Below are 23,518 nucleotides of genomic sequence, written 5' to 3' on the forward strand. Positions count from 1 at the left end.
AAGAAGTAGAATATGATACACAAATGATATATACATACATTCCAATACAAATAACAGAGAAAGCTTGCCACTGTCATAGAATATAGACATTATAAGAGCTTCATACAATGATCTTAACATAAATGAAGTGGTGGAAAATAAACACCACTAATACTGATGTCTTAACAGACATTACAAATTCAAAAAAGTTAATTTCAGAACAAATGCACGTATCATTCTTACATATGATGACTAAATAGGTAATGAAATCTAAGGAAAGCATATTTTCAGAAAAAACACTTAAACCATGCTAGCATCTGACAAATAAACAGATAATAAAAACTAGGGAAAACTTACTTGCAGAAAAAATCATTTTTCAACAGCTCACATTCCCCTCGCCCTTCACATGGATTATCATCACACATTCCTGTGAAATGAAATGTTTAATTAGCACATATAAAGTGCAATATGAAACACTTTATAAAAATGTTTAAATGTATCTTGCTACAGTTAATTCTTGTTTTTGTATTTGAAATAAAACCATTGGTATATCAAACTAATTAAAATATTTTTCAGCCTATCAATGACTCCATACACCATACTTTCATAATTCTTTTAAAAATACTCAAAATATTAAAGTTAATCTTTAACATGAATAAGAAGTTTACAGTGTGAAATTTAATCACTGTTAAGTTATCAAATGGGACCACTATTTTCTTATAAACTGTAAATTGTAATATTTATATATTTTTACAAGAATAAAATTTGGAACATTTTTTGGGTTTCAAACACATTTACCAGACTGTTTTATCTTTGTACAAGGCAACTTCTTTATGACAAAAATACCAAATTAACAATGATAATAAGACATTTTAAAGCATGAAACAACAAGTTATATTTTGAAACAATAATTTCATTGCATATCATATATGGCAGTTTTGTATAAAATTTCTAATTATTTTGAAATTTAAGGTAATTACTTTATTGAAGTATTTTGGCATGACAAAACTGGTATAAATACAGCTGAATATATATATGTATTAATTCATAATCTATTAACTGGGATTATATGCAAAATGCAATAGTAACTATTTTAATCATTAATACTATTTGAAAAGAAAATTAATTTTAAAAATTTGGAGATGGCTTGAATGAATGATGAAGGAATTCAAGCCATCTTCAAATTTTATTTTCTAATAAAGTGAGTTTTCTCATTATCAAATTTACAAGTGTATGATGTTTGATAAATGATGAAATAATCCAAGTATAGAAAACAAAACAAAATATTTTTCAATGTGAGCTATTATTTTATAGTCTGTAATACAGAATATTAAGTTTATTTTTTCCAAATATTTATTCCCTATCACGTAATTAAAATCTTTGCTATGCAATAAAGTAAAGAAAACTAAAAACCAAGTGAAACTTAAAACTATAAGACAGAGTAGCATTGGTTATTTACCTCTAATTTATATTTAGTTAAATGAGGAACACACATACACAAAAGTATTTCTATAACTTTCTCATGTGACATGTTTTACTAGTTTATTCCATAAAGCCTCAAATGATTAATGTTTCAACATAAACATGCAGAAAAATCATCAATATGAATGTATTACAGGAGCAATACATTCTGGACTATGTTCCTTTGAAGATTAAAATTCAAGGAACTTATGTAAGTAGTTAAAATATATTAAAATACTCAAACAATCAACACTGTATAATGCACAATTAAATTTTTATTTAAAAATCCATCAGCAGTAGTGAAAGATACTGAATGTTTTGACCTCTTTTAATTAATCCAATATAATGTTGCTCTTTAATTTGTTCAACATCTTGTGGTATTGCTATCATGTATTTCTTGGTCAAAGGCTGTGAAACTGTTTAAAGTAATTTAAATGCACATTCGTGTTTTTGCATGAAGTCTATTCAAAATGCATAATCTTCCCAAATGTGGATTATCCATGTAACAAGTTGTATAAAGAAGCTTCCCACATTGAAGATCACTTCCAACTGTTTTCTTGCTTCATTTCTGGAGGCAACTGTCAGTTTTCATTACTAATTGAAGTTAAATAATGGTATTTGTACAATAGTGTTGACCAGGATACTTTAAATATTCCTGCCTATGAACTTGTTAACTAGTTCCTTTAAGTAATAAATAATTTATGGGAGACAAGATAAAGAGTGTAATCTCTTTCATTGGTTTATTATTTATTGCTGTTTCATTGGTTTATTATCACTGATTAATTCCTCACACTCTGAGATATACTGTCCATGTTCTCCACATTTATTACAGTTTCCTTATCCTGTCATAGTTTGGGAGCAGTTTTTATTTTCTGAAGTCTTTTGTCAGCAGTTCCTGGCAATATAGCCTTTCAGTTTGTAATTGATACACCCTCTATATTGTGGTTTTATTCTGCTGTTCTGAGTTAATAGTGGTCTTAATAATCCTTTTAACTAATAAAAGCATCAACCAGTGGAAGTTCATGTTTCTGCATTACTTGACCTGGCAATCCCATAAAACTTGTCTGGTGTCTTCAGTTGTTTACCTGCAATTTTAACTGATTCAGCTTTAATTACTATGTAAATAGCTTCCCTTATAGATTTACACCTTTTACTTTTTTTGTATTTAGTCTTTAGTCTAATTTGATTACCCTCATTCAACAAAACACCTATGAACTGATCAAGTGCCAATTAATTGATGCATTCACATGGCTCATTTGTTAAAAGAATTTGGCAATTATTTCCATGTTTTCATTAAGATAAACTAAAATTTCTTCTTTCTTACTTTGTTCCAATAATTTGCTTTATAACACTCTAAATCTCTGGAGAAGGCAGTCACTAATACTTGTTATAATTTCTATTGGAATATTGTCTAATGTTTGTTACTACTTTAAAGCAGAGTTGTAGAATGGGTTATCTGCAGTGTCTTCAGTATGGGGAGCTGGCTCCTGGATTTTAATCTTGTAAGTTCATACACCTATTGCTGAACCACTACGGAATTTGCAAATTATTAAATCTAGTCCTTTTTAATGTGTAACAAGATAAATAACTTGCTGCTCACTGCCATATCTTTTCTTTTTTTAAGATTACTTCAAATTGTGAGTAAAGCATCTCAAATGATATGTTTCTATCCTATTTTTTGGGTTTTTCAATTTGAATATGTTGTTGAACTGGACAGCTGCATTCTGTAACTTGGTGAGATAACTGAGTATAAGACATTACAATAGTAGTAACAAGTATACACAAAATGAGTTCTCCTATTACATATCACATAGTCATGGTATTGAAGGTTGAAATACATGAGAATATAGAGAGTGTGTGTGGCTGGCATGATCTTCGCAATATCAAATTCAGTTTCTAAATAATGTGTTCTGATCTTGAAATCATTCTCTAAATTTTCTGACTTCTCTGACCTTGTTATAATTCTACTTCATTTTTTCAGTTTTGTTATTAAATCCTTATAAATATCACTAATTAATTTTGCTGACTTTGTTGATATAAGCTGTTTATAAACCTTATTTCTTGTTGTCATAATCCATCTTTTTCTTCTCGATCTGATTTTAATTTTCTGTATCTTTTTTTCCCATTTTATGTTTCCGTGATATTTTTTATCTCTTTCTCTTTGATCTTCTTTCTACTGTTTCATAATTTTTATAAAAATTTCAATCTGGATTTATTATTTTTAATATGAGTTTGAATTTCAGTCTTTACTGAAAGGACCTCACTTTTGAGAATAGTGTTGTAATTGCTTCTATTTCTGGCTGGATTCTTCTGGATTATTTGGTAAAAAAAAAGTGCAAAGACTAGTAAACTAAAATGCTTTATTTATTCAGTTTCAATGGTCAGTGTAATCAGTGTTCACAGAATTTTAGGACACACTTTTCAAATAAATCACACTTACATGTTAATTTTACTTCTTTATTGAAATATGAACTCAAAATTAATTAAATAATTAACAGATACAATAACTAATTTAGAATAGCTTAACTCACTTTTTATGTATAGCTAAAATTCTTTCTCAAAATGTAGAGAATGTTCTAGGCAATTCACATATCACACTACACAAAATTTCTTTTTGTATGTCCAAACAACAACAATTTTTTCTCAATGAAAAAGGTAATAAACAATTAGTAGAATTTTTTAATAAGAGGTTGAAAATTTTCTTAATTTTTGCTAAACTAGTTATAAATTCTGTTTTAAATTAATGTAACATTAGCATTAAAGTAAAATATAAAAATATTCATATTTAAAAATTACTATTAAGTTGTAAATGCAAAAATATGCTTCACATATGTCCCCATTAGTTAATATATTTTCAATATAACATAGTTTACCAATTTTTACACCTATTTTAGTGTCACAAACTAATACTACTATGTTATGTAACAGAAGAAAAACAAGTAATGTCAGTTATAAAAAAGCCAACATGTTTGTGTTAAACTATTTAATATAATAATGTGATATGTTGAATCAGAATATTACAGTTAATAGTTTCATCTGTATCCTTCTTTATGGCTTTCCAATAAGAAGAGTGTATAACACTATTTCAACCATGCATTTTGCATGCTGTATGTTTCTGTAAATGAGGCTTTTCACTGAATATCAGAGCTCATCATTTATCTGCATAAACAAGATACAATGCTTCAATCAAAACATTAAGTCAGACATTTATGAGAAGCCAAACATTATTTGTATCATACCTAAGAAGGCAATATTTCAACTAAAGCTTTGAGTATTGCTGGCTAGCAGATGTGATGAGCTCTTGTTACTGAGTTGTTACTCTAAGCATAACACAAAATAGTGTGATTTTATGTTCTTGAAAGTAAGCTAATACAGATAAATGGACAAGAAACATGAAAATTTGCACTTGACTAACACGTTGTTGTAAAACTAACTTGTAATTAGTTTTTTATCTTTTAGAACATAAGAAATGTAGCTCTAGTAACACTCAAATGAAAAACTGTTTACCTCTAAGTAGATGCAGCATACACCAGCTTAATAATAACAGTAATGTAATTCAGTTAAGCTATAATGTAAGGTATATTAAAAATGTTTAAAAGTAAGAACTTACCAATGCATTCCTTATCATTATTCTTAAGAGGTTTGAAGTTTTCTTTACAATCACACTTATACTCTCCAGGAAGGTTTGTACATATGGTGTTGTCTCCACATTTATTCAGGTTTTTGTCTGTACATTCATTAACATCTAGAAAAGGCAAATCATATTTCGTTAAGATAATTTAAGTTAATTATGATCTGCTTGTTATCTACTACAATACATCATATGAATTAACAACAAAGTATGTTGCTATTCCAAACATATATTACATCTTCCATTATTTATAAAAATAGAAGATGAACCTTCAATGCTATTGTCCAGCAAGTACTGATGAATATTCTCAAACCCACACCAAACAAAAACACTTCATCAATTTCATGATGACAAGAAACCCATTTGAAGTAAAACAGTATCTCAAAACAGCTGGTATGGGTATTAGCACTTTTACCAAAATAAAGCAGAAAACAATGGTTTGTCCTTCTTAGGTCATCTTGAAGTTAACAAAGATGACCCAAGAAGGTCAAAATGTTGTTCTCTGCTTTATTTTGATAAAAGTGTTAATACTCATACCAGTTGTCCTGAGATTCATTTTTACTTCATCAATTTAACATTTACTACATTCATATTACCTACTTTTAAGAGAATATTAGTTTTATAATAATTTAATAATGTATGCATGGCTAACTTCTAAGCAGTTAATAAATGCACAAAATATTAGATAAACTACAAATAGCAACAAGGATAACTAATAACACTGTATTCTCACAAAAACATGAATAGCTAAAACTGCTTCTTAAAAAAAACATTAAGCTAATTCAATCACAACAGTTTTCCAAGCAATTTTTCATGCTGAAATTGTTTAAATAGATATAACATATAATAAATATGGATTTACAAACTGAACATTTTCATGCAAAACAAAAGTGGTGTCATCTAGAAACTTAATCTACTAGTAGCTGATATCTGTGATAGTTCTTAGAGGATAGCTTGTATTCATTCTAACGTATTATATAAGTAATGTGGTGTTCATGTTATAAATAAAAGTTATTTACACAATTACAGCTTTATGTAAACATGTACTTTATTTCAACCACACTGTAGCAATGCAAAATGTGTTTAAAAGGACCATTAACAAATGACTCAATGATGTTAGTAAAATAATATAACTCAAGGGACTAAAACAAATCCTAATCATAGTTCATTATCAATATATGTCTTCTTTTTTTCATATGGTTTTAAAGGTCTACATCACACCAACAAACAACTGTTTGTTTCCTAAGTGTACAGATATTTACTAGACTATTTACACTGTATCCAAGCCTGATTTTTAAGAATATAAGCCCTCAAACCAGTTACTGAGAAACAGGAAGGGGGGTAAACGTCCGTTTTCTAAATGTAAAAACTACATAACTTTAATATTATAAACTTTTAAACTTACTACAGTAAAACAGAAGACAGAATTTTGTTCATAATTATAAAGCCACACAGTGAGCTATCTGCATTGTGCCCATAATTAGTAACACTTTAACTCTTCAAGCTCACTAGGAGAAAAAAAAGAGAGAGAGGGTAACATTTTGGTTATAAATTACTAGCTATTTGAAACTTAATTTTTAATCCCTTAATCAGTGAATTATGAAACTTAAGTGCATTGTACAGTAATAATAGCATCAACCAAACAATTCTGTGGAAAATTAAAAGTCTCAATGAATGTTCAAGAAAATGTATAAAAAAACATTCTTCTTAGTTTGAATTTATTTACTGTAAAAGCAAAACGTTTGTAAATAGTTTTATTTCCTGATACTTTTTGTTCAACTAGTTCCATTAATTTGTACTTGATTAATCAATTAGCACAGTGTTCTTTAATTCATGGTATGTACAAGTAAAAAGAACACTGATTAAGCTTGTGAAAGTTTTTTTTATATATAGGAGCCAAGATTCTTTACAGTAGGTATCTGTGAATTCTTGGCAATAAATATCAACAATAAACAGACAGCACACAATCCACTTGTTTTAAAATTATATATATTTAAAACAAGTCAAATGTGTGCATAAAAACTTGTTAAACTATTGGTTATCACAGTTGTATTGGGAGCTATGAATGTCTCCTTTTCATCAAAGTCAAATTACTTTAGAACACTCTTTAACAATACAACTTTTTTATTTATCTCTGTTGTCATAATACCACTGTAAAACTCACTTTAAGTATTGCTAATTATAACTAAACTAACAATCATGCAACCTAACTTCACTTTCATTAACAAATTTTTCTAACTTCCCTTATCTTGCTGTATCTGCATGTACTTATAACATGCAATAGGAAAATATGAAACTATCTAGCCCACTAGTAGTAACAGTATTATATATAACAAGAAACACTTGGAAGTTTTGGACAATCTCAACAATATTAATAATGCCTAGTATAACAATTAAACTGTACATAAAATGTATCACTCATACAGAATTACATAATGAAACTTGTCACAACTATCACTTTTTTAAAAAAAAATCAATTTTTAACTCTTTTATTATAAATATTATCATTAAATATTAAATCATTAAATGAATTAAATTATAGCTCTTATACTAAAGTCTTGTACAGCCAAATAAGCTTTACTGACTTATGAAGCCTTATACTTTAATATTTATATAAATATGTTGTTATTGGATTTACACACTAAGTTCAATTTATAAAGCATAGCTTTTGGTTGGCATCCTTGTGTTCAAATTATATTTTAGAATTGATTTTAAAACTAAAACGAGAGTTCTCTATTATTGCTAATTTGTTTAATAACATATTTATGTGTGTGTATACATTTAAATATATGTACATTAAGGAGTCCCTTAATAAATGGCCCAGCATGGCCAGGTGGTCAAACCAAACATGCTCATTCTTTAAGCCATGGGAGTGTTATAAGGTGAGAGTCAAGCCCACTATTCGTTGGTAAAAGAGTAGCCCCAGAGTTGGCAATAGGTAATGATGACTAACTGCCTTACCCCTGGTATACACTGCTAAATTAGGGACAGCTACTGCAGATAGCCCCCAACTAGTTTTGTGTGAAATTAAAAACAAACAAACCTTTAATAATTTTTACAAAATCGTTGCCAACACAGCTTTAATAAAAGATATTCTGAAAGTAAATATAATATGGCTTGCCTAAAATTATTATTTATATGTTTTTACTAACACATCTCAAAGCATTAAATTAATGATCAAAATCACTTTTACAGTTACTACATCTTAGTAATTAATGGTGACAGTAATATAGATTCATGTTCCTGAACATAACAAATTTATTTTACATTCATAATTTAAAATTCACTGTAAAACAGGTTTTGGTGTTATATCGACCTATGTGATAAATGACAAACTGCACTGTGCCAATAGGTCTTAATGAAAAGTTCAGACTTATCAGTTAATGAGTATTTGTTTAGTACTCACCAACACAGATGTCTTCCTTTCCTACATTACTATAGTCCTTTACATGAACAGATAAATATCCTTTCTGGCACTTGCAATAAAATTTGTCATTTACTAATTCACAAATGTTTGGTGGAGTACAAAATGATCCATAGGAGCAATTATTAAAAATTTCTGAAAATTCAGCTATATAGAGAAAGAAATATCTAATATTATTTCATGTCTAATCCAAGCATTCAACAAAATTATGCTTAAAAACAATAGATCTTGACCAATTATCATAATGAACAATAGTTTATGAAAGAAAATTAATAAAATATGTACATACAAATATGTAATCAGAAACAGATCTATGAACATACACTAACACAGATCATTAAGATCCAGATATATCCCACTACAAAACTTAAAATATGAGCCCTTTGAAACTGTGGCTTTAAACAACACCTTAAAAAGTTGAAATAATACAATTAAATGTGCATCTTTGATTCCTTTCACAAGACTCTAAAAAGAAAGCAATAAATTAATAAAAATGCTTGATATTCATTCACTTTATTTTTAAATAATATTTGGTTATTAATACCACTATACCTCCCCAAAATTTCTGAATAGATTTAAATTTATTGTGATTTATGACATTTCAAAACAATTTTAATCAGAGCTTAGTCTACATACAAATATTTCAAACTTTGAAGCAAATTGCAGATATTGTGTGTTGACAGAAATATCTTACACCACAAGTTATATGCGTAGGTGACCACTGTGCTGTGTTTTTCATACAAATCATGTTGATAAGTAAAATTTTCAAGCAAAATAAACTGTGTGTATTTACAGTAAGCACATAAAAACATAAAAAAACTATTAATTATATCTAATAAATATATTTAATTTCTACTAAAAACCACTGATAGATCAAGTAACATTATTTACTTACAAAATGTAAACACACACATTCAAAAAATAAAATTAGTTTAAAAACAATGTTTAAAAATTACAAAATAAGCATTCTGGCAGCAGCTGCTATTATCCAAACAACTGTTAACATGGTTACTTCACAAGGGAATAGAATTACACAGTATTCTATAGTTGCTTTAATTAAACAGCATTAATAATAAAACACTTCACAAAAACATCATTTTAGATAATGACTGTATGATCTAATAAAAGCATACCATTCTGCAAGCTTTTCTTCTCCACAGCTAGTTTTGGTGGAATGAGACAAAATTCTTCACCATTAACATGAGGTGATAAACAGGTATGATTACTTTTTAAACGATCTGGATGTTGATCAGTTTGGAACATAAGTAAAATATTACAGACAATTTTTTCTCCATTAGAAATACTGTAAGAAAAATTAAAACATATCACTAATGAAAACTGCACCATGAAACATATTTAAATTACTTATACTTTACACCAGAAAATATATCATTGTAACTGAAATTATCAGAATCATGTGAATCTTCATAGTGTACAATAACTTGAAATATATTATTGTAACTGAAATTATCAGAATCATGTGAATCTTCATAATGTACAATAACTTGAAATATATCATTGTAACTGAAATTATCAGAATCATGTGAATCTTCATAATGTACAATAACTTGAAATATATCATTGTAACTGAAATTATCAGAATCATGTGAATCTTCATAATGTACAATAACTTGAAATCAATTCTTAAGATATTTCTCATAAGTTTAACTGGAAGACACATATTAACAAACTTTTCTGAATGAATGGGTTAATTACTAGCTACTAAAAGTTACATTTCATAATCTATATTTCTAATAGTGAGTCTCACAGAATCTGGGTTTCAGAATTGTTTCTTTACCAAAGGTTTTGCATTAACAAGTTTATTCTATACAGTAAGATATAAAAATAAAGGTGTACGTAACTTTAGATTGAGCTGTTTATAAACTGCTCTGGAATTGAGATTTAACTTCAAATACACTGCATGTATGTACATGAATAATATAGAAACTTTACACTTTTAATATTTACTGACAGTAATGCAAACATTTTTATAACAATGCCAATTAAAAATGAACCTTAAGAAGTATTTAATTACACTCAAGGCAGATTGTTACAATTATGCATAAAATATGGTAAAAAATGAAAATGCAATAATTTCAAAAGCCATATCTAGTAACAGACTGAATGAGATTTTTTACATGCAAATATAAATATTTCAGTATATAAACAAATCTTTGGCACATGTTTTGATCTATTTTCTTGATGTTAACATTTAGTGTTTTAACTTTCTATACACAATGTTTTGCTCTGTTACTATATATATGTAATTAACATTTATTAATTAACAATAATTTCAAAAGCCATATCTAGTAACAGACTGAATGAGATTTTTTACATGCAAATATAAATATTTCAGTATATAAACAAATCTTTGGCACATGTTTTGATCTATTTTCTTGATGTTAACATTTAGTGTTTTAACTTTCTATACACAATGTTTTGCTCTGTTACTATATATATGTAATTAACATTTTAATATTTAACTTTTATTTTCCTCCTATAAAACTTATTTTGTAATTAAATTCAGATATTTGTATGTACACATTTTACAGACTTATTTTGAATGATTTGACAAATTAATCATATAAAAAACACATAATATACACACAAGTACATATACAGTAGGGTTAGTTTCTATTTTTTTATTTACTAAAATTAAATTCACATTTTCTAACATTTTTTCAAGCTAACTATATATCAATCTTTCTGTAGTTACCCACATTAACTTAACCAGTAACATTTATTTCAATAACTTTGTAATTAAAGATGTTTTTATGTTTCTTCCATATTACAATTATTTTCACAATAAACTGATGCAAAAAATCTACTTATTAAACATTATTCAGTCCCATTTTACGTTTCTATTTGTATCTAGGTTTGTTTTGTTTTGCAGTCAAAAATATTTGTTCCTAATCTAAACAAATACTGTAAAGTGTGAGTACTTGTTAACACAGTTCATTTTCTTCATTAAAAGATATCCTTAAAACTTAAATTGTAAGATTATTAAGACTTGTGTATTAGGTGTTTGTCTCTGGTTATCATCATGTGTTTAGTTGAATAAAATTCTAAATAAAGTTGAATGGCTAAATGAAGGTAAAAAAATTAGTTTTATTTCGATTTTTTTAGAAGCTTACATGAAAATGTAGTTATATGCAAATGTATGTAGATATATACCAAACAAAGTTGTTCACTATACTTCAAAGTGTTTGTATCAAATTAGACATGATGCTAGTGATTTAATAAATGTATATTCTGAATTAAATTTATTTTGAGTTCCATAAATTAGGTGTTTTATGTAAAATATTTGTTATTTCAATGAAACATTTTTCAATATAAATATATATATTTCTAAATAACCTTATTTTTGTGAACTCATTTTACTAAATCACCAAGCTATAGGTTATTGCATTAGCACTGCATATTTGTTCGTACTGGCATAATCCTGTTTAGCAAGAAAGCAGGAAAGAAATTTAAATTTAATCAGAACATTGAGAAAATCAATCTATTTTAGAATTAGACAGTTAGGAATAATATGTAGTGTTTCACTGATGCATGTTATTTATCTTAATTATTCATAATTTTAAGGGAAAACTGGCATTTTTCAAAGCTAACCTGAATCACTCCTAAGCCACAAAACTAATTGTGATTTATATTAGGTAAGAAGAAAACGATAAAGTTTGTTTATTTTCTCAAAACTTCCTTCAGCATCAACTGTGCTAACTGTCTCTAACTGTAAATCGGTACACTAGAAGGAAGGCAAATAGTCAACACCACACATTGCCAACTCTTGTGCTACCATTTACCAGTTTAATAATCTGCAGCTAAAAGGATCAACATGTTCAGAGAATGGATCCTATCCTACAAACCTCTGATTGTGAGTAAAGTTCCTTAACCATCAGGTTATATCAGGCCAAAAAATAAGTAAAGGAAAGTGTCATAGTTTAAATACCATACATTTGGTAAAATGACTTAAATGAACTGAAAAGAAAAAAGGCTCATTAATGGTCAAGAAGAATGTAAAACAAACCTATGCATAAAACAAAACATTGAAGCTAATGAAACATACAAACTAAAGTATGTTACTAGTTTTTGAAGAAGCATAAAATAGCATATAGTTTCCTTTTTCAGGTTTTATTTTTAATACTTACCAATTCTCAATCAGTGCTCTCTTAAAATCCTTTCCATAAACACCAATTAACTAGAAAAATATATATATATATCATTACAACACATGTAGATGAAGCTGAGGTAAAAATTAAAATTTTAACAAAAAAGAGAATTCAATAAAAGCCATTTTCAAAAGTACAGTCACTCAAATTTTGTTACCTTTTAACTTTCTACAAATTTCTAATAGTGCAAATTGATCAATTTTTTTTCTGTACACATACTTTGATCAAAAGTGAAACATGAAATTTCAAACAAATCATAAACATTACAAAACTGTAATATGTAACTAGGTGGTAAACATCATACATGATTACACAACAAAACAGTTATCAATGCAAAAGAATACTAGATACTTAACACTGATAAAAGTAAGTAATTAGTTATATATTAATCTTTCTGTAGTTACCCACATTAACTTAACCAGTAACATTTATTTCAATAACAGCAACTTTGTAATTAAAGATGTTTTTATGTTTCTTCCATATTACAATTATTTTCACAATAAACTGATGCAAAAAATCTATAAATTTGAATTTATGCAATACATATGAGAGGAAATTTAAAAAGTCTATACTTAGTTTTATTTGCAAATTAGGACAATCACTTGGTAAGTGTGAAGAATTAGTCATAAAAAAATAAAATGCATTTTTACTGAATGATAAAAAAGAACTGTTTTAGTCATATAATTCATTAAGGCACTGGTGACATGAGTATGATTAACCTGGTAAATATGGCATTGAATTTAGACTAAACTTAGAGACAAATACATGTGCTTGAAATAAGATGGAAAATCTGCTGCAGATAATGAAACTATGGAAGAACAAGCATAAAAATAGCATTTAAATATAACCAAAAAAAGAACAAATTAAAATAAGAGCAGGAAGAAATGTACAGAAAATTAAAAGATCAAAAAGAAACAAAGTTAAAAATGAAATAGACATGTTAAAAGAAGATAAAAAATAACAGGCATGAGGGAAGTTAGAAGAAATAAATCTAAGACTTAAGGAAGAATCAGGAATAAAGTGAAGTTGAAGAAAAAACAGTGGCAGTGCCAGGATATTTTCATTGGGGGGGGACTGAAGTAAACTGTGGAGAGGCTTCCCAAAATACCATCAACATGAAGTATAGATGGTAAATTATAATAATGTAAATACCAAGGCACATTTCAGAAAGGTGTGCTGTTTTGAACTGCGTTTTCAATGCAGTTTTCATTGGAAACTCATAATCTGATTAATAATTCATTATTACAAATTAGAAATAATCTGTTTATGAAAATATGCATATATGTAAAAGATGAAGCTCACCTAAATTCCACCCAAGGTAATACATAATAATAAAGAAAATCAAGATTAGCTTAGATTGAGCATTTAATATACCATTAAGAGTAAAGCTACAAATCAAAAGAAATATAACATAAAGACATAGTTCACATAGCAGAAACCAATTATCCCATGTGAAGTTAATACACTCTGAGGAAAAGTAAGGTCACTATCAGGCTAACTATTTTTCATCAAGTTGTGTTTATAGTCAAATTACTTCAAACCAATGCACCTGTTCTGGTGATTGGCAGCAAATGTGTCTATAACAGTATCAATATTGAGTTGTTTTGCCCTCCTGGAGTTTACTGATATGACAACAAGGTTGCTGGTGTGGTTGTTACCACTGCTGTTGTGCAAGTATGTCTTGAGAAGCTTCAGACATGAGAAACTTCTCTCACAGATAAATAAAACTAATGAGTAACTACCTGTAAAACCTTTGATTTATCAAGTAAAATCCCTTATGATCTGTTGTAACTTGAAATCAACATGGTTGTCTAATCTTCGTCAAAGCTCAAGATAGAGTGACATTACACAGGGAGCGGCAATACAGCGCATGAGTTTCAGTGCATTCAGAGTAAGTTGCTATGGGATGCATGACTCATACTTCCATCTTAATGAAGTTGAGTTTTACAGATCTATGTCTCTTTGATGTTAATTGTTAAGCAATAATGACGATTGTGTTTTCCATATTTTATGAATATATGTAGGTAACAATATTAGGGGGGGGCTGAGGGGGCTTGGCTCGTTTCTTGGGGGCTCAAGCCCCCCAAGCACCCCCTTGGTGTCACCATTCAGAAAAAATCAAAGTTATTATAGAAATTGTGTGGAAGAATTATATTCAGAGGATGATAATATGAAAAAGACATTTGTGAAGCACAAAAAACTGTAATAAAACTGAAAAAGTACTAAAGATCATTAAAAAAAGAAAATACAAATGGAATATTAAAAGGCATTTTTAATAATAAAATAATATATATAGACAAAGTATGAAATACTGAATAGGAGAACCCATTCAGGCTAAATCTGTTACTGCTAATGATGTGCAGTATCTAACTACAGGACCTTCTTGGACTACTTCAGCACTATTATTACTTCATCATGGTTTAAAAATTTAGCAAACCAGTAATACAACATTTACCAATCAACAAAACAATAGTATATATCAGAAAAGTACAATTGGAAGTGTATCAGGCTCAATTAAAAAGTGAATGGAGGGAACAGTAAGTAACAAGCTGTCCTTCTTGCTGCTCATTTAAAAATATCAATTTTAACAACATAAAGCAATATTTATCAAGCACAATTGGAGTGAAAAACCAGAAGAAAGTTTCCATATCATAGTTAGGGACTAAAAAATAATGAGAAAAGATCTTAGCCAAACTTGCAAAAAAAAATGTGGAGAGGCTTATCCAGTTATCTTAGCTGAATGTTAAGTGCAACATGATTGGTTAACTTAAACATAAACAATTCATATACAGACTGAAGTAAATTAAGATATGAGAATTAGGTTAAAGTAAAGTAGCTGTACATTTTAAAAGGAAACATTCCATTTGGCAGATGAACTTTAACCAATTTATGTTACAGATAAACAACTAAAAGCAATTTGTAGGAATGTCCATTTTAATAGATTATGCAATGTGGAAACATTAATTTTCTCTCATGGAAGTCTAGAAACAAATCAAACATTTAATTAAACAACTGATCAATTGGAAAAGAAGTAAACTAGAGAACAGCAAGTATCATTTAAAAGGGCATGTTACAAAGAATTGCACACAAAAGCTTACAGGCTTTCAAATACTCTTAAAACAAAGTAATTGTTGTAAGCTTGAAAAGCATTAATATAACAGGCAGGACTGTGAGAAATTACTAGCTAACAGAAAATGATAAGCCAAGATGATATTCTAAGGATGAGTCCCAGATCTCAATCATATTAAAGGATCAATTAGGAGCTCACCAGATATCAGAAAACATGAATTAGCTGGACTTAAGGATTAAAATTCAGCTGAAAGAAAAAGTTCAATTCTTTAATAAATCAATCTAAAACTTCATGGATGCTCTAACAAAAAAAAACAACCTTCAAAGACATCAATCAACATTGTTTCTACATCTATAACTGTGCGATTCTGTTTGGTAATGACATGTTAGAAACTGTCTCTAGAGAATAAAAATGCAAATGGATCAATGCTATTGGTAAGTAGACAAACAATTATAAGAACAAAAGTTATCCTCATTATGGGAAATTTCCCTACATCACATGATATAGAGGAAGTGTGCATAAAAGAAATAGACTTTGTGGAGAAACATGAATGTAAGTTAGACTTGCTTCAAGTAGTTTCAACATATGAGCAGGACATTTTTGTGCACTACCTGACAATTATTCAACCAGAAGCAGACCTTCCAGTGACACATACTTACACAAAGACTTACTAGAAATGAAATAATAACATCTAATAACTGATGCTCAACAGAATAAAAAATCCAGCATGACCCAACAGATCTTTGACTGTAAAAACAACTTCTGCAGATCTACTGAATATGTAAACTGCTCAAAAAATTAAAGGAAGAAGTACATTTTCTTATATAATTTATCTCAGTGTTCCAAATGTGATAATATTTTTATTTTTTTAGGTAATATGCCTCATTTCAGTTCCATCTGTATCCATTTTTTAATGTGTGATGAACAGTAAAACATGGAGAAATAAAATTTTTAAAAATGACCATATCACTAAAACTGATATCCCATATGAAACAATACTTTAAGCAGTTTACATGCATTTATTTAAGCAATGTTTGAAACATTCAATATCTAGTGTGACCTCCACGAGCTGTGACACACTCCTGACACCAATTTGGCACACTTCAAATCAGTCTATCAATGTTATCTTGGGCTTGTAAGTTCCTGTACATTTTGAAAGGGTGCTGATATTCACTAACATGTCTTGATAACATATCCCAACAATGATCAATCGGATTTAAATCTGGATATCTAGTGGGGCACTCAAAAGTCTTTTTTCCTTCCTCATCAAGGAAGTCCATACAAAGTCTGGTGGCATGAGCTCATACGCTAACCTGCATGAGAATGAACCCATCACCAACAGCATTGGCAAAAGACCTCACAATGGGTTTCAGAATTTCATCTCTATATTGTAGTGCATTCAGAGCACACCTGTTGAGTATGAATAAGTCCATGTGGCCACCCAAGCATATGACTGCCCAGACCATTACAGAACCTCCTCCATAAGTGTTGACTTGCACAACGTTACAGATGAAAAATCACTCTCCTCGGCATCTCCACACTCTTGCATGTCCATTATCACGAGACACAGTGAATCTGCTTTCATCTGTCCATAACACGATGGCCCACTGATGAAGTTCCCAGTCCAGGTGCTGATGAGCAAACTTCAGCCTGGCTGCATGGTGTCGTGCTGTCAGAATAATACCTCTTGCAGATCATCTGGCTCTAAGGCGTCCTTTGTGCAGACGACTGTAAACTGTTTGGGTCAAAACACGGCTTCCAGTGGAATGCTGAAGGTCATTTCACAGTGACAGAGTCATAGCTAACCTATCCTGTAGAGTGGTAGTCACAATGTAGCAGTCCTCTCTGGCTGTTGTTCAGCGACGATGACCTTGACCTGGTCTCCTATCATAAGAGTTCATCTTCTGGTAGCATCACCAAAGTCGATTTATGATGCTTGGTGACACACCAACACGCTGTGCTACCCTCCTTTAGGTCTGGCAATCCTCCAGCATCTGGACCACCCTGGTCATCATGTTCTTTGTCAGATGACACTTAACTGCTTGAGAACACAAAATGAAGGTAAACACTGACAAAATGAGCCCAAGAGATCCATGTTGGTGTTTGTTTCAAGAATTAAAAGGAATGCATAGTTTCATGTAACAGCCTTATATAGGGTACCTTAAGTTGTATTCTCCTTGAGTGAGGTGAGTTTCATTTGAGTTGCTTCAAACTTCACTCCTAAGCTTAAAAAAGTACACTTGTACACCAACTGATATGTTTTTGATATATAAATTTTGCTATGACAAAAATATACTGAAATATGTACTTGTTCATTTAATTTTTTTGAGCAGTATATATCCACAAAAACACAACAGCCTAATCATGAAACTAAATTACATGTGGACTAACAGAAGACAGACAAAGTCAAAAAGAATGTTATGAACTGATTTTACTTTGGATGCTTCGTCCAAATCAAAATGACTTTCAAAAATTGGGTGTGAAGAGTAGATACTGAGAAGTAAAAGTTGATGAAGCAACTAAAAAAGAAAAACCTTTACAACAGTAAATGTGGCAATTTGTTGTGCTACTATTTGGACTACATAATCTATCTATTATATTTCAATTACTACAAGAATGTTTTCTATCTGGTGTACTATGGATTGACAAACTCATTTACTTGAAAACCCTTTGATGATTCTTATGAGAAACTAAGAAATGTAATGGATCAGTGAGAAAAAAGAGAGAATACTAAGTCCTAAAAAGGTAAATTGTTCCATCAGTAGGAGAGTTACAATTGATTCAAGTAAAACCGAAACTGTAAAGAACTTGTGCAAGATAAGAGGATTTTTTTAATCATGTCATTACTATGGTTGATCAATGAATATTACTTTTTCATTTGTAAATAATTACTTCAGTGTTAATTATGTGTTTCAGTTTAATATGTTTTTGTTTTATTTGAGTATTAGCATCATTCTATGTACAACAAAGTCAAGGAAGGGTACATTCTGCAAAATATATTTGTTTTAATTATTAGTTACTTAGTCAGTGAACTTACTAGCTAGTCAGTTAGTAAATCATCCAGTACTATATATTTATGAGTTTGTGCCATAGCTGTGAAAGGAATTTAACAAGCACATGATAGTTTAGTTTTATTTGTAAGTTAGGCATATCATCATCTGATAGCTTGTAGAACTTGAAGAAATAAAAACTTTAATTTTCATTAAATGAACTGGACTTTGCATAATTTTTAAAAGAATGATTATTACAATTTTACAGAAAATAACTTAAGGAGCTGTTAAGAAATTTTATATTTGACATGTCATCCTGAATATTTCACATAACTTTTTCAACAATGTGTAGATAAAACACAAGTAAAATTAATGATAAAGGTACAATTGACCTCTAATATGGAGTGATTGTGTTTTTCTTATAGCAAAGCCACATGAGACTATTTGCTGAGCCCACTGAGGGGAATCGAACCCTTGATTCTAGTATTGTAAATCCAGAGACTTACTGCTGTAGTAGCGGGGTGCAATATGGGGTGATTTTCTTGCATAAACAATTTGAGATAATGTCACATTTGCCACTTAAGTTACTTATAGGATCAAAAAATACTCTTTTTCTGAGAGTATATTAAATGTGTATTACATCACTAACTAATTTTATAACAACAAACACACATTGGTAGCATATAAAATAATTTTTGAATAATATCTCCCATAAACACCTGTTGCCAAACTACTAAGAGTTTGTCTAAAGATAACAGTGAACTCAAATATTCAGGTATAGAGTTTATAAATATTGCTTAAGAAAAATCCTATAAGAAAACATTTCATGCTGTTACAGAATAAAAGTTTTCAAAATGAAGTAAACTTACAGCATCTGTTATATCGTTCTGTAAGTATTTGTTTTGGGTGTTACTCAATGAATTAGAATGTTGCTTTAAAGACCTTAATGCTTTAGCACCAACATTATACTTGTTCAACAAGGTCAGGGTTGTGGTATAACTTTTACCTGTGAAAATCAAAATAAAATGAAATTTACAAAATAAAAAAAGAAAATTTAAATAAAACATTTACATGATTACAGAATAATACATGTGAAAAGTTCACGTTAAATGATACTGAAGCAAACCCACATAGAGAAGTAAAAATATAATTAGTTTCTGTATTGTACATTTTGTTTAAAAATGTAAAGCAATTCACTTCAAACATTTACACCACTTTTCATACACATGTGTATGAGCAACTGACAACTAATAATCAAGTTTCTTTAAATTAATTGCTTGGAAAATAAAAAGCATCTACAGTGTACTATTATTACATTTTTTATAAATTTTTACATGATAAATAATCAAATACACGTTTGATAATTTTGTAGGTGAATTGTAAGAAGAAGATATAAAAAACTACAGCAGGTGCACAACACTTTTTATGAGAATGTGTAACAAAAATTATGAAAAGTTCAGGTATTTATGAAACCCAATGCTAAATTAGGATCTGAGATCATATTTGAACACATCTCATCAAGTGCATTCTAAAAACATAATTTTTCATAATTTTCTGTTATCTAATAAAAGATATAACAAATTACCAACATTTTCAAGGAAGAGGCCACTTTTTATTTTGTCCACCCCCTGTATCTATCATATTAATTTATAGTTACAATAAAAAAATACACATTTACCAATACTTCTAATAATTCACATATTAGATATACTTTACCACAAGCTAGAAATTCATATATATCATTCATATTTCAAGCTAAGTCATAAATAATAAATCTACACATAAACTTTAAGTATGTGTGGCTCTCAATCTGGCTGTAGTTATATTAACCCTCTCAATATGAGTAGCCAAAAGTATACACACCAAAACCTTTAACAATTGTGTTGAGAATTTCATTAAATCACTTTATTATCAACATGCCTAAATAAACATGCCATCCAAATATAGTTAACAAACTAAATTCAGTATTACATAAGGTTTATTTTCTTAATTTTAAAAGGAAATACTTAAATAAATTCTCTACTTTCAATTCCATATTACATGACAATTGTCTGCTCTTACTTGCCCATTTTATATATCATTATCATTTCCATATGGTGTCCTAATTTTGACATAAATAAAGTTCACAGTAGTGATATTACTAAGGAAAATTCTCATCATATCACTTCCATCTTTTTTAGTTAATAGAGCTATAAACCACACAGTAAAAACCATTGATTATGTCCTCCTATTACATCTTGTCATTCACAAAATGTCAATAACTATTTTCAATGTTTGAATTTAGATTATTTATGACTTTATTTTTAAAATAAAGCCTGAAGATGGTATAAATAGGTAATGAACAAAATTTTATTATAAACGTACACAATTTTGACAAGATTATGTCATAATCTTGTTGAAACATTGTAATTTATAATAAAGTTTCATTCACTACCCATTCTAGCCACCTCCAAACACAGAAAGAAAAGTTTATGGCTAAGCTAATTCATCTTGAAACAGGGTTTGAATTATTCTGCCTTCATATTTACTGTTAATGTTGCCGAATTCTCATTAGCCAGGTAGGGAGAATATTTCAAGGTATTTATTCCTTGGTTAGAAAGTCATTTAAATTATAATACTTATGAAACATTGTATGATTTGCACATCTTATCATTTTATGGACTTAATTGCATTTATTAAATAATTAAAAACCATTTCATGTACTACTGGCATTGTTACTTAGAAACAAGAAATCATTTCATGTACTACTGGCATTGTTACTTAGAAACAAGAAATCATTTCATGTACTACTGGCATTGTTACTTAGAAACAAGAAATCATTTCATATACTACTGGCATTGTTACTTAGAAAAAAGAAATCATTTCATGTACTACTGGCATTGTTACTTAGAAACAAGAAATCATTTCATGTACTACTGGCATAGTTACTTAGAAATAAGAAATCATTTCATGTACTACTGGCATTGTTACTTAGAAACAAGAAACCATTTCATGTACTACTGGCATTGTTACTTAGAAACAAGAAATCATTTCATATACTACTGGCATTGTTACTTAGAAACAAGAATGTAAAAACTAAATTTCTTATTTTTCATGTATGTTTTTATTTATTGCTATAAGAGTAACTAAAATGCAAAAAAATTAGAAACATGTTGCATTAAGTCAGATAATATAAATGACAAACACTTCTCCAAAATATATGCCCTAAAGCAGTTTGTACTATATAAGCCAATACTGTGGCTTCAACTAAGTGTTCACTGTGTGATTTAAAACTTCTATAATAGGTTTAGAAGTCAGACATGGTTCAGAGAACAATAAAATTAAATACAAACAGAAATAAACAGCTACTAGCCATAAATATGTTTAGGGTAAACAACTGTAATTTTCTGTTACAATCTGCAGTATTCTAGAAAGAAAGTAATTTAGATTTATTTCATATTTTTGTAGTGTTACAAGGTTAGTTAAAGAACCAAATCTGCAAGTGGTATGGTAGAAAAAAATAGGTAAGACATAAAATATTACAGAAAAGACTTACTATTCATTTAAAAGGTTTTTTTTAAAAGCAAATGAAATTTGGAAACTGTAAGATAAAAATGTATTTCTGATGTTAACATGAAAATAATCTTACACTCAGACTAGCCAGAATTTGTTTCACAATCTGATTCCATAAATTCATGGACGAATCTTCAGTAAAAAAACTGTTGTCTTTTTTTGTAAGCAAATGAAAAACTTGTAATGTCTTATAAAAGCTGGTAAAGGTTTGAAGATATACATCCCACATTAAAGTTTACAGTATGTATACCTTTGTGGCTAACTGGTGGTTATGTGGTAGTTGCAAAGCTGATAAAATTGTCAAACTTGTGTAGAAAGAGTTATGTGAAGTACAAAATAGTCTACACATTTATTATGATCTAAGACAATAAAAGAAACTATCATGAATGAAGAAAATATAAGGAAAAATTGATCAATTCATAAAATTTCTGAAACTATGATACACGTTGGAAATGTATTAATTAAATGAAGCACAGATGTATATTATTTACTCCTAAAACAAAATTTTCAGCTTCAGAAAGTTTCAATCAAAGTAAATAACAACTGCATTATATACAAACAGACAACAAGTTTCTTTATATGAAAAAAGGAGTTTTTTAAAGAATACAAACTAAAATATAAAATTGACCTTTATACACGTAAATTATCTGTAAAAAGCTATTTTATTTATTAGATGGGAGTTTTACAATTTTAGATACACTATAAGACCATTGCTTTAGTTTTTCTTTAACGAATCCTGAAATAATGGCAGGACCAATAAAAGAAAGAAAGTGAACTAAACCTTATGTATTATAACTATCCAAATATTAGTAATAAAGAGAAATAAAGTTTAGAATCAATTACATAAAGATACAAGAAAAATTCTTCAGTAAAACTACTAAAATATGATTAAAGAGAAAATTGTTGATTCTAAATATGACCTGTATCTGTAAAAGGCCATTGATAAACTGCAAGTAAAGTATAGTCTCTACATCTCGAAATTTTCTTGATACTGGTAGCTAATCTATATATAAAATTAATGTGATTTACTGTGTTCTTTTAGTATGATTCTAACTACTCATCTGCTGCAGCAAGTTACCAATATTAACTCTAGTATCGAGTACATCTACTGTGACAACATTATTTCAGTAGAGTAGATTTGCTAAATGTGAACTTAAATCCATCTTACTTGTCCTATTCAGTGGGAAAAATTTACTTTAACATAAAAATTTCATCAAAGCTGTAAGAATTGGTAAAAACTTT

At 28.9% G+C, this 23,518-nt stretch overlaps 1 protein-coding gene across 1 annotated transcript in view; it reads right to left on the reverse strand.

Moving 5' to 3' along the window:
• Positions 1–23,518, reverse strand: part of LOC143236486 (uncharacterized) — an 82,593-nt gene that overhangs the window by 7,067 nt on the left and 52,008 nt on the right. Inside the window, exons 11-16 of the mRNA XM_076474772.1 lie at positions 19,594–19,730; positions 12,644–12,693; positions 9,629–9,798; positions 8,478–8,642; positions 5,051–5,185; positions 337–406 (exon numbers count right to left, since the gene is read on the reverse strand). Of these exons, the coding sequence (XP_076330887.1) occupies positions 337–406; positions 5,051–5,185; positions 8,478–8,642; positions 9,629–9,798; positions 12,644–12,693; positions 19,594–19,730 (727 nt within the window). The remainder of the gene's footprint in view (positions 1–336; positions 407–5,050; positions 5,186–8,477; positions 8,643–9,628; positions 9,799–12,643; positions 12,694–19,593; positions 19,731–23,518) is intronic.

This window comes from Tachypleus tridentatus, chromosome 13 (assembly GCF_004210375.1).
Source record: "Tachypleus tridentatus isolate NWPU-2018 chromosome 13, ASM421037v1, whole genome shotgun sequence".
NCBI lineage: Eukaryota > Metazoa > Arthropoda > Merostomata > Xiphosura > Limulidae > Tachypleus > Tachypleus tridentatus.